The sequence below is a fragment of the Mastigoproctus giganteus genome, chromosome 1, assembly GCF_048544385.1.
Source record: "Mastigoproctus giganteus isolate SK-2022 chromosome 1, ASM4854438v1, whole genome shotgun sequence".
Lineage (NCBI taxonomy): Eukaryota > Metazoa > Arthropoda > Arachnida > Uropygi > Thelyphonidae > Mastigoproctus > Mastigoproctus giganteus.
This window is the reverse complement of record NC_143575.1, coordinates 6322143-6335981: the sequence shown is the minus strand read 5'-3', so window position 1 is coordinate 6335981 and position 13839 is coordinate 6322143. Positions and strand designations below refer to the sequence as shown.

The 13839-nt window shown below is 36.2% G+C and overlaps 1 protein-coding gene across 1 annotated transcript in view; it reads right to left on the bottom strand.

Moving 5' to 3' along the window:
- Window positions 1-13839, bottom strand: part of LOC150090513 (protein C-mannosyl-transferase DPY19L1) — a 272499-nt gene that overhangs the window by 56028 nt on the left and 202632 nt on the right. Inside the window, exon 15 of the mRNA XM_090378261.1 lies at window positions 36-107. Within this exon, the coding sequence (XP_090234387.1) occupies window positions 36-107 (72 nt within the window). The remainder of the gene's footprint in view (window positions 1-35; window positions 108-13839) is intronic.

The following is a 13839-nucleotide window of genomic DNA, read 5'->3' as shown; positions in this document are numbered from 1 at the left end:
CTTTCTGTAGAGGATCAGTAGAGAATCAAACTTACTTGAAATATTATCATAAAAATAACTGCAGCGCCAATGGGAAGAAGAAGAGTCCTTGACAGACGGAAAAGAGTCTAAAAATGTAATAATTACTATAAATAATAATATACAATAAAGTATTCTAACATATAAAATGGATAAATATGAGCAAACATATGATATATATATTAATCATCCAATTCCAAATACCAAAATATCCTGCCATAGCTAAACAGATCAGATGGGTTATTTAAAACTAAAATATCAAGCATAAAAACTCACAACAGATGGTACAGGTTCTGGAATGAAAATGTAATCCAAATTTCACTAAAATGATAATATAGTAAATTTCAAACAAACTTTCACAAAAATATTGATTTCTGAAAAAATTGTCATTAGATATCATAGAAAGTCCATTCTACTAAAAATACTGAACATGTTTTATTAAGATAAGAAGATTAATATTACTATATATATATATATATACAGGCATACCTCGGTTAACGTTACCTCTGCTAACAAAGCTTCGATATAACGAAGTCGGAAATTTCAATCCCCATTTAACATAAAAAAAAATATTCCAGTTTAATCACCTGAAATCTAAACAAACCGAAGAAATTACAGAAACCTTTGGGGCTTCTCGTGGTTGGTTCGAGAAATTTAAAAAACGGGCCAGGATTCATAGTGTAAAATTAACAGGAGAAGCTGCAAATAAGTTTCCAGAAAAACTAAAGGAAATAATTGAACGTCAAAATTTTCCAAATTTGGTGTTCAATGTTGACGAAAGCGGTTTGTTCTGGAAACGGCTACCAACAAAAAGTTTCATTTCTATTGAAGAAAAATCAGCTGCTGGGTTCAAAGCAGCCAAAGACCATTTAACGTTACTCTTTGGATCAAATGCCTCTGGCGATTATAAATTAAAAGTGTTATTAGTTTACCATTCAGAAAATCCGAGGGCGTTAAAAGGTAACATAAAAATGAATTTACCTGTAATATGGAAAGCAAATAGAAAAGCGTGGGTTACCAAGGAGTTATTTACTGATTGGTTTGTTAACCACTTTTGTCCTGAAGTAAAACGGTATTGTAAAAAAAAACAACTTTGAAGAAAAAGCTCTTTTGTTGTCAGACAATGCTCCGGGACATCCTACTGATCTTAACACGTTGGACACATGCATTCCTGTCAAAGTTGTGTTTCTTCCAGCAAACACAACTTCCCTGATTCAACCATTGGATCAGGGAATAATAGCATCATTTAAAGCTTATTATCTGCGTCGAACATTAAGCAGTTTAACTGAACTAGAGGATAAAGAGGAAATGACAGTTAAAACTTTTTGGAAAAACTACACCATTAAAAACGCAATTGAAAACGTTGATAGTTCTTGGAAAGAAGTCACTAAGAAATGCTTAAATGGAGTTTGGCGCAAAATATGGCCAGAAGTTGTACTAGAAGAAGAAAATAACATCCAAGAAATTAGAAATGAAGTTATCCAGATGGCTCAATCATTAGGTTTCGAAAATGTCGATGAAGAGGATGTTAGAAATTTATTGAATGCAGAAGATGGTTTTTCAGTGGAAGATTTAGAAAACCTTGTTAGCAACGAAGACAAAGATGATGAAGACGAAGTTAAAGAAGTTCCTGCCGAAAAAGTGTTAACAACCAAAGATTTAAAAAGGTGCTTAAATGACATTGAAAACGTTTCAAATTTTTTTAGTGAAAATGATCCTGATTTAGGAAGAAGTGTTATTGTTAAGCGATCAGTGTTAAATGCAATAACTCCGTATAGGCAATCGCTAAATGAAAGAGGAAAAAAACATAAACAATCAACTTTAGACTCATATTTTAAAATGAGATTTCACTTTGTATGTAAGTTGACTGTTTATTTAATAAAACTTTTCTTTGTTCGAAAAAAAAAGCTTTTCATTTTCTTTACGTAGGAACGTATCCCTATTCTGGCCATAGTATTTTTACCTCTGAAAACGAAGTTTCGCTTAACGAAGTAATTTCGTGGAACGCATCCTATTCGTTATTCGAGGTATGCCTGTATATATATATATAGTGGATATGGCAATTAGTTAACATTTATAAAAGTAAGATACAATAGGTGAAAACCTGAACAAAAAACAAAACCTAACAAGGGTGAGAAGAGCTGATTAATGCCATCAATGTCTAGATAAAACATTACATCAGCCTTAATATCTATGAACATAGTATGAATGAGCAGGTGGTAACTAAGGGCTGTGATAGCTGACTTTGGTCCTTGGTAATAACCTAGTAGGGAAACATAATTGTTATAAAAAATGAAACATACATATAAGGATAATTACTAAATAATTATGTCATGCCAATTGTAGTAAAGATTGGGGGAGATACATTGCAAAGGACTTTATCGAGGGCTAACCCTTACAATGTGTCCACCTACAATTAGCGAGCTATCAGTTTCTGTTGTCATCTGCCTGTTAATCCTGATGAATGGTAAATGGGTATCATAGGGATATCTATTAAGTTAAGATTAGACTAGAATATAGTAATGGATAGAAGATAATTGATTACGGGGGGAACGAATTTAAGGTGGTTAACAAGCTAGATGACTTTAGCCCGACCGATAGCCCAGACAACGAAATCAAAGCAAAAAACCAAATAATGGTGATAGTAGAGAACCAATAATACTTTATATAACATGTTATTCGATGACAAAAGATAGTCAGCTATGCTAAAAAAGGAGAACGGAAACAAGGTGATAGGACAGTGATAGTACCTCAATCCCCCTCGAATTGCTCTAATAGTTCTTGAGGTATGAAATGTAGAAAAAGATAGTGTATAGTTAAAGTGAAGGAAGAGTGGTAAATCAAAATTACGTCGGAAAATACCGGGAGCATAACTTCCCGTCCCTTGTAGTAAGGGAACCTGGTATTGCATTAGAGTTGTAAGCCAATTTGGAAGGTATAAAATAAAATGTATTATTGAATGAAGAAAGGAATGGCCAGTTCCTGATTACTTACGGCGTAGTATAACGAGTAAAGTAAACTTACCACAATGACGAGACGCGGGAAAAAAAAAAAAAAAAAAATATATATATATATATATATATCCATGTTAGGCGAAGAATTATTTGTAAATTTTAATATCATAGATAACTTAAGGTTATTAATAAAATCAGAACAGATTAATGCCATCTATGTGAAAGATTGTGCAATACATCGGTCTGTATTAATTTGATATGTTCTAGATATATTAAAAGGTAATCATCCTCAGACTGCATCTTAACCTACTCAGCTTGTTACCTCATTTCTAATCCAATATTTTTACACTACCATATTCTACTATATCAACCTTTTAATATATCTAGAACATATCAAAATATATATATATATATATATACTGTATTTGCCTGCTTATAAGACGTGGTTTTTTTCGTGAAGATATACTCGGAAAATCACCCTGCATCTTATATGGTCAATGTCAGATTAGGCCTAAAGACTACCGGCAATGCATTTTCGATGATGCAGTGCCGGTAAACTGAGTTCTGAAAACTTCCCTTTGAAATTCACACCAATTTCACTTAAGATTTATCTGTTGAAATATATTTTTAACAATTATCAGTGGTTACAATCTATGGCAACAATACATACCAGTAATCTTTTTTTCGTGGAAAATTTGTTGAAATCTGCATGATATGAATCTCACAATCAGACGTAAGTAAAAACTTGTTTCATTTTCCCATGTGTTTGCTTCCTCTATAATATGATCTCGCACTTTTATGGTATGGCAGGCTAATTAGACTGGATCGGGATTTTTCAATTCCAACTGTCTTTTACAAAGAGAAAGTGACACACATATTTGTCTTAGGGTGAGTAAGAATTTCTGTTACGTTACTTCTGTCAGCTTTTTTCAGAAACAAACATTTCATTATTGGTTGAACATTTACCCAAGTGTATACCATTATTTTGAGAAAAATATATTACCGAATTTAATTTTTACGTCCCATATCACCATATTTGTTTACATCAGTCGGTAAAAGATCGCTTCTTAGTTTCACGGTAAACAGTATCGAAGGATAATAGGAGGATTATTATTTTTTCCAAAATATGTGGCCAAAACTAGGGTGCGTCTTGTATGCCTGTGCATCATATAAGCCGGAAAATACAGCACGGACACACACACACACAGTTCACGCATTACGAGTTTATGAGTTTTTCCCCCAAGTATCAACAAAATTGAAAATATAAACATTAATTGCAAAAAATGAATGTTAAACATTCATAAATATCGCATTCCAAACCATGTGTGTAGCTATACAATACAGTGTACCCCGCTTTACGATATTAATCAGTTCCAAAGACACCATCGTATCGTTAAAATACTAATGTGAACCCAATAACACATTGTTTTTTGGTAATTCATTTCAAGATCTCAGAAGTTGAAAATTTCACTGTATAACTAAAGCTATTTATCTCTCTCAAGTGTCATTTTTAAGGTCATGAGTGTGACCTTAAAGCCATATAAAAGGTCGTGAGCGTGGTTTGTAAATTGTATTAGTTACCAAATCAAATCATTAAAATGCACTACACTTTCATCGTTATCATATGTTCTGTTAGAAGAACCAATTTTGAACGCCTTTGTGATATTTTTCTAAAGCACATTTCTGGAGGTCACGACCATAAAACAATAAAAACAATTTGCACTTTCCAATTTATTGGGCTTTTCTGTTATTGCAAGCAATTATAAACAGGTAGTAAACTCGATCTTCTTGCATTTGCAAAAATACCGATAGCTGGAGTTGTGTGTTTTTTTTACGTTATTATGGTGAAATGTTTTCCCCTTAATCTTCAATCGTATAAGAAAACAAATTTTCAGAATCTTCTCTTCATTCCTTTTTTTTTAAGCGTCGTAAAGTTGTTACTCCATGCGAATCGTGTTAGTTGCAATTTGTGTGTGTGCCATTAAAAAATGCTTATGGATGCAATTGTGACATTTATAATTAAAAGAGAATCTTGGAAATAAATGCCTCTTGAAGCATTTCTGAAGATGACGACTCCTTGTGCAAAAACCCAATGAGTGCCGAGCCAATAATGAGTGATCAATGAGTGTGCATTTAGTTGATGATCATGACGAAGAATAAACATTCTTTAATATTTGTAAGTCGTAAATAATTTCTCTATTATTACAATTTGCTTGAGTTTACAGGCTGTTTTCTTTCAATAAATCAATCATTGTTTAAACAAACTAATTACATTGTCGAGAACGTAACCCCTATTTTTAACCTTATGTCTATGGGAAATCAATTCCCGCTTTACGAGTGCACGCTAGGAAGGAGTTAACTCGTTAAGTCGAGAACTACCTGTGTGTGTGTAAAATCATTTATTAACATACAATAAAACAAGAACAATACATACCACGGTACAGTCAAGCTAGAGGAGTGCATATAAATTAAGTAATAATAACATATGAAATAAATAAATGTAGATTTTATAAAGGAATAAAATATAATAGAATGTAACAAGCTCAAGATGACAAGCCTCCAAAAGTTTTAAATATATTTTCAGTATACCTTGTTGTGAATCCAAACATCAGGGTAAAGTGGAGCCAGTAGCTAGTTTTAGCATTAGCAGAGGCATTTGATGCAAGAAAGCAAGCTTATGCAGCATCAGCCAAAAAAAAAAAAAAAAAAAAAAAAAAAAGAAAAAGATAAATAAATAAAAAATAACCACTTCCACTTCACCCCTCTGTTCGTTCAAAATACCTGTCCAGCTGAGCCTTAAACTTATTTAGGCTATCAACTACCACGACAAAGGATGGAAGTCTGTTCCACCAACCAACCACCCGCTGGCTAAAGGCAAATTTCCGCACGTCTATCTTACATCGGTCTTTCCTCAATTTGAATTTATGACCTCTCAGGTGATTATTATGAGCAACAGAAAGAATCCCATCGGCATTGAGCATGCTCAAACCATTCAAGGCTTTATACACCTCTATCAGATCACCTCGCCGGTGCCTACTCTCCAGACACTAATTTGCAAAACTTAAGCCTTTCTTCTTAAGAGAAACCCTTTGTTCCATTCACTAATCAATCTCGTTGTCCTTCTCTGTACTCGTTCAGCAGCTCTACATCCTTCTTGAAATGAGGCCTCCAGGCCTGTATACAGTACTCTATGTGTGGCCTGACCATTACCTTATGCAAGGGAATAATCACCTCCTTATCCCTGCTAGAAAAATTCCTATATATCATTGACAATACACCATGAGCTACTCTTGCAGCCCGTCTGCACTGCTCAAAAAACTTCATATTTGCCTGCACAACCACCTCCAGGTCCCTTTCATTCTCTACCACTGTCAGTGTAGTACCACAGAGTTGATACGTTGCTCCGGGGTTGCTGTTTCCCATATGTAGTACTTTACATTTGTCAATGTTAAACTTCATTTGCCACCTCTCAGCCCATCTGCTCAACCTTTCCAGATCCTGTTGCAGCAGCATTGTGTCAGTAGTGTCCTTGACAACACTGCCAACCTTCGTATCATCTGCAAACTTGGACATTAAGCTTAATATACCATCATCAATGTCATTTATAAATACAGAAAACAATAATGGTCCCAATACTGAACCCTGAGGGACTCCACTAATAACATTAGTCCACGATGAGAAGTGTCCATTGATTACCACTCTCTGTCTTCTCCCCCTCAACCACCCCTTTATCCATAGCAGCAATTTGCCTCCAATGCCACACTGCTCCAATTTGTGCAGCGGTCTTCCATGTGCAACAGTATCAAAAGCCTTTCTAAGATCCAAGTATGTAATATCAAAGTTATTCCCTGCATCCAGTTCTTTTGTGACTGCATCATAGTATCCAATCAAATTGGTCAGGCAAGACTTACCCTTAACAAAACCATGCAGTGTCCGAGCTATAACTGAAGTCTTGTCTAGATGATCCTGCAGTGCTTCTTTAACCAGTGCCTCCATTACTTTTCCGGGAACAGAAGTTAAACTCACAGGTCTATAATTACTTGTGTCAGCCTTTGATCCTCCTTTGTGAATTGGGGTCACATTTGCACATCTCCAGTCCATGGGTACCTCCCCTGAGTCCAAGGAAGTTCTCATAATTATGGCTAAGGGTTTGCTTACTTCCTTTGCTGCCTCCTTTAGTATAACTGGATAGATCCCATCCACCCCAGGTGCCTTTCTTGTGTTTATCTTCAACAATTTCTCCTCCACTTTACTATCAGTTATTACAAGATTCTCTAGCTTACTGCCAGAGTTTAATACACCTCTGGCATTCCCCTCACTGAATAACTCCTCATGTGTGAATGTCAATGCAAAATATTCATTTAGTTTGTTAGTTACCTGAGCAGGATCATCAACAGTTGACCCATCGATATCAAGTGGACCAATCTGATTCATCCCCTTCCTTCTAGAGTTCACATAGGTAAAGAACTCTTTTCTGTTTTTCTTTGCATCCTTTGCCAAGGATTTCTCGTAATCTGCCTTCGCCTGCCTAACCTCCTTTGTAACTTGGTTACAGAACAACTTGTATCTACCATAGGTATCTGTGTCACGTGTTAATTTGTATGTATCCCATGCATTTTTCTTCTCTGCCATATGTCTCATTAGTTCATCTGACATCCATTTAGGCCTAAACCTTGAACAATATTTCTTAGTTGGTATGTAAAGCCTAGTAGCTTCCAAGATAAGTTCTTTGAATGCTTCCCATTTTGAATTTGCTGTTGGTAACATCATCAGTTGTTCCCACTGTATAGAATTTAAATACTGTCTCAGTCTATCGTAGTCGCCTTTACGAAAGCAATAACCCTTCCCTTTACCCCTAATGGTAGTTACCTCTTTGAGTAAATCCCACTTCAGCACACTGTGATCACTGCCACCTAGTGGTTCATTTATCTGCAGATTCTTAATGCATGAAGAATCGCTACTGATAATCAAATCAAGAGTATTCCTCCCTCTAGTTGCCTCCCAAACATGCTGATGTAGAAAACAATCATCCAATAAATCCACAAAAGCCTTTCTAGTGTGTGAGCCCCCAAATTCCAGTCAATATCTGGGGAAATGAAATCCCCCATTGGGGAAATTAAAATCCCCCATTATAAGACTCTCTGATTTACTGGCCCACTCTATTTCCCTGTACATTTCCTTATTATACTATCAGAGTCATTAGGCCTATAGCACACTCCTACTCTCAATTTTGATCTCCCAATGCTTATGTCACACCAAACTGACTCGACACTGCACTGTCCAGCGATGTCGACTTGCTTCACTTCCTTTGATTTTATATATTTCTTAACTAATAGCATAACCCCTCCTCCCTTCCTATCCTGTCTATCCTTTTTGTAGACATTGTACTCCCCAAATTCCAGTTCTGCATTCCTTATATCTGTGTGACACCGTGTCTCTGAAATCCCAACAATATCTGCCTTTGATGTTTTGAGCAATACCTCAAATTCATCAAATTTATTTACTAAACTCCTAGCATTGGTGTACACGCAAGTATACGTGCACCTGTTCCTATTCTTAGCTACCCTAACACAACCCATGTGTTTACTTGTACCCCAATGATTCCCAGCAGTCTCTGAAATATCCTGCATCTTATTTTCCAGGCTGCTGCTCATTCCAATAGAAGCAGTGGAAGAATCACTTTCACCTCTGCCAGTGGCTACTGTTTTACAGATGTTGATGAAAGAAGAATCAAATCTGTTTATTCTGAGGAGTTCGGACTGAACAGATAGGATGGCTTTGGTAGCCTTTGGTGGAATTCGCCACTAAAGAAACCACATGTTAAGGAATTCATTTTGGCTAGATCAGAATTTCAAAACACTGAATTGCTTTGTGCTGCACGCAAACAGTTAGAGGTACTATTTCAATTTGTTGCTACAGTTGATATTGAGACAACACAATAGGATGCCCAAGCTTGACATTTAACCATTTAACAAGAAACTAACTGGATGATAGGTTGAAGGGTAGATTTCAAGATGAATGACCAGTGATGCACAGAGGAAGTGAGGTTGGATACAGATGGCAAAACATTTCTGTATAGTGTTTGGATTATGAATGAGAGCAAGGCTGCAGTTTATAAACCAAAATGCTGTTAGAATGGCAGACTGAAGATTTGTGCAATGGACTGAGAAAAGTGTGGGATCCAGATGTTGTCAAAAATTTAATCTGGTTTACAGGAGGAAATTAACTTAGATTGGATTCTAACTTGTAGGAAAGAGGAGATTGTCAAAGTTGCAAATGATAGATATTTGGTCTTCGAGGGGTTGACATGCAAATAAAAAAAGTTTTAAATAATCGAGGAATTATCAATCAGTTGAGCCCTACATGAATTGAGAAGGCTTCCATTTCCAGAGGGGGCTGGAAAGCCAAGGAAAGATCATCAGCATAAGAGCTGAAATTTGGGTGACTTGAAAGAAAAGGAAAGAGTATAGCTGAAGAAAAACCAAGTCCAAGAGAGCTCCTTGAGGCAGGCCTAAGCTAATGTTCTGAATACAGGTTGTGGATTTATTAAAATTTATGCAATCATAAAGTAACTGTTGAACCTTTCAGGAGGGATCCTGAGAAGCAGTAATAGTTCTGGAAAAGAGATAAAGGACCAACAGCAACTGAGTTGAAGACTGATGATATCAAGGAAGAAGCAGTGCAAACTTTTGTTTTTCTGCCATGTTGTGTAAATTGTGGAAATAAGTTGAAGAAAGGTTTCAATTGAATGAGCTGAGATGCTAAAGCAAAAATTTGTCTATAAAGGTTTAAAGAGAATTTTGTCTAAAAGCTTCAGTAAGGAGGAAGAGGAGCAAACAGAGATGGGTCTGAAGTGGTCTCTTGTGGTTTTGCATGCATGGGGACAGGAGTAAATCTGTAGCATTTCCAGTCTTGTGGAAATCTTTACAACCAGTGAGAGTTTGGTTGTAAAGATTTGCCATGATCTCTAGGAAGAAAAAGCTACTGGCACTGAGGCAGCAGCAGTTGGGGAAGCCATCCAGTCCTACTGCAGAGAAGTTTGGAAGAAAATTCATTAGTCACTTTAAGTCAGAAGATGAAACAAATTCTGAATAGTATATTACAACATGGGGAGTCCTTAAACATGGACATTATATCGGTGGATGAGATAAGACCAAATCTGCCAAAGCCTTTAGCTAGAAGGGATAGATGTGAATTTCAGTTAGGGAAGCATTCTTAATAGTATTAAAAAGGGAATGGATTCAGAAGAAGCAGAAAAGCATTTCAAAACTTTTGAAATGCTTTTCAAAATCTGCTTGTTCTTGAAGTACATGTGGGATGATGATGAGTGCTGAACAGTGACCATTGAAGAAAGTGGGATGGGATGACAATACGGCTGCAAGATGAATTGATCAGTAATGAAAATAGGCATTAAACCTGAGGGCAGATAACAGTTAGAATGAATAATGGTGGAGTCCATCACAACGATTTTTTTTTATCTGTCCAAAATATCATCATCATCTTCTTCTTGCACCAGTTTTCTTCCTCATGGTTCACAGAGTAGCTACAACTTATGTACCTGATAAACATTCTGTTGAAGCCAGTAGGCTCTTTTAAGTGTGATTTAAGTTTATCATAACTAAAATGGCAACACTGTCTTATTAAACTTCACACTAAAAGGAAATTAATATAGATATGACAACATCTTATACATTGAGAGGGTAGAGTACACTGGCTTCAGTAGAGTTAGCATGATTGTTTTTGGTAAATTGCAAATTTACAAACTGGTTTGGTTTGGTTTGGTTTGGTTTTATTGGCGCATTAGCATCTAAGGCTATAATGCGCCAAGACCAGGTATTACAAACTGGGTGTTGATATTTATGCTAACTTAAAACAAGTAGACTTGCAGCCGCTTTTGAACAATTAGGCTTAGTGAGGGGCACAATACACCATGAGGTCACCACAATGGATGACAATTACAAGTTTTCGTCATCTATTGGCATAAGGGATGCCAAAAACTTGTAATTAAGATTTTTGCATAATAAGGAACATAAATCAAACGTATCAATACCTAATGTTACATCAGGTATTGAGTGATTTAAGCTTTTAAAGCACTTATGAGTTATTTCAGATTGCAAACAACTCTTCAGTTGCAGCTACCTCATTTAGCAGATAAGGTTAAACAATTCAGACATACTGATTGGAGCATCAATGGTAAAGTGCTACTGCTTTTTTACAACTGTGTTTACATCCCCATCAAATATGAAATTATCTGGTACCATAGAGCAGAGTCATGCCGAGTCATTTTAGTATCTGAGGAAAGAATAAAAAATTGTGCCTCCCCTAAAATATTTTAAAAAAAATTACTTATTTAAAAAAATATACATTTCTGGTACACGTTTTAATAAAAATAAAAGGTTATAAATATGACAACCAGTGGGGGACAACAATGGTAGCACCTCAGATAGTGCTGGCACACAGAGCTTGGTATCTGTACAGTGGCGCAACAAAGATTTGGGTATTGCAAAAGCAAGATGATAAATGGATTGGAATAATCAAAACATAAAATTGAAAACATTGGCAATTATTTAATCTTTCTTTAGCTGAAAAGCCATTTCAGCTTTTAACCCGAGGCAAGACGACTTACGCCTCACCCTCGGCATGGCTCTGCCATAGAGCCAGAAAATCAGAACAAGCATTAAGGGAAAACAAAGGACCATAGAGCCAGAAAATCAGAACAAGCATTAAGGAAAAACAAAGGACTTAAATCAGCAGCCATGAGCAGCAATACAGAAAGACAAATGATACTGAAACTGAAGAATGGTGTACGGTCAGTCCTCGTATAACACGTGTTTACACTACACGAATTCGATCGTACACGATTTATAAATAGGGGAACAATATCTTATATAACACGAACCGGATTCGCTTATGCACGATTCGCCTTTGTGTTTACAAGAAATGGCAGTTGAACGCAGAAATACCCCAACCGAACGCAGCACGATAGGAATGAAGAGAAGATTCTGAAAATGTATTTGTTTTTTATATCAGTGAAGGGGAAACACATTTCACCATAATAACGTAAAAACCAACACAATTCCAGCCATCGGTATAATCGCAAATGCAATTAGATCGAGTTTACTACCAGTTTATAACAGATTTCACTAGCAGAAACGCAACTGGAAATTGTTTTTATTGTTTTATGGTAGTAAACCCTAGAAATGTGCTTTAGTAAAATGTGAGGTGTTAATAGTGTATCTCTGCCTTTACGGTGTTGTTTATTCAGTTGCTACACGCGCGCAGCTTTGTTTATGTGTATCAAGCCCTAGTTTTGTAATTGTGCTTTATTCCCTAAAAATGAGTAAAATACTTAATTAAAAGGTGTGAAAAGGAAGCGTCCTGGTGAAGACACTGCAGATTCAGAGAGAAAAAGAAATGCAATATTGATAAACAGAGGTGGACTGAGTCAAAAATTGTTACCCGGGAAAATTTATATTGGACTCATACTATGGTTTATGGCCAAAATCACACCGGCCTCCAGCCCACCGGGATTTCCCCGGTAAGGCTTATGGCCAATCCGCCTCTGTCGATAGAGAAAAAATATGAAATTGTGAAATGCTTTGAGCAAAATGAAAGACCATGTGATAATGCACGTGCTACAGCCCTAAATGAGGCAATGCCGAGAATTAGAAAGAAAGAAGAGAAAATAAAAACAACTTTCATAGCAGGAACAACTCAAAGGCGCCTCCGTAGCCATGTGGGAAGGAGCAGTAGTGCGTAGCACATGCTTCTTGATTAGACTGGGGTTCAGGCCCGTCACCACCAAATACGGAGGGTGCGGAAAGGTCAGGGAATGATCACCGCATATTCCCGGAGCAATATGGCCTTAGTTGCTAATGCTTCTAAAAACCAAATTACAAACAAACAAACAACTCAAAGTGTAATTAAATTCCATTAGATTAAGACACAAAGAATTGGAAGAGATGCAATGGCTGTTATCTGTTTGGATAGAAAATCAAACAAAAAACAAGTTTGCTTACGATAAAAGCATTAGCAATATTTTATTACGTAATAGTCGTATTAAAATACGTATTTTATTACGATTATTTATTGTGTTTGGTAATGTTTTGGTTACAAATGTGTGTTCAATCTTGGGTGGTCGGCACCTAACCCTATTTTTCCCATAGGGCCTGTTGTTTACATTGCACGAGGGTTTCTAGGAACACAACTATCGTCCTATACGAGGACTGACTGTACTTATAAACAGCAGAGAAGAAATAATTCATATAGCAGAAGACTACTATAAAGAATTATATAAGGAGCGAGGAAATGATGCCAGCAGTGGAGAAGATGGATCATAAATTAACAACACATATAACATACTCGATATCCTTCCTGATGAGGTAAAACATGCACTGAAGAAAATAAAGAATCAGAAAGCCCTGGGTGAAGATGTTACTGAAGATTTGTTAAAATTTAGAGTAAGAGACAATGCAGAAACTGGCAAGACTCTTTACAAAATACACTAGGAAAGGCTTGATGCCTAAGGAGTGGAATAATGCAATCATAATTTTGCTGCATAAGAAAGGAGATAAATCAGAAATTGGAAATTATAAACCAATTAGCTTGTTGTCCCGCATCTACAAATTGGCATTAGCTGAGGAATACGATGTAAAAGAGCAAGCTTATACAGCAAAAAAAAAAAAAAAAAAACCATTCCCATTTCACACATCCAGTCACTCCAAATGTTTGTTTAGTTCAGTCTTAAATGTATTCAAGCTATCAGCTTCCACAACAACAGATGGAAATCTGTTCCACAAATCAACTGCCCATTGGCTAAAGGCAAACTTCCACACATCTATTCTACAACTGCCTTTCCTCAATTTGA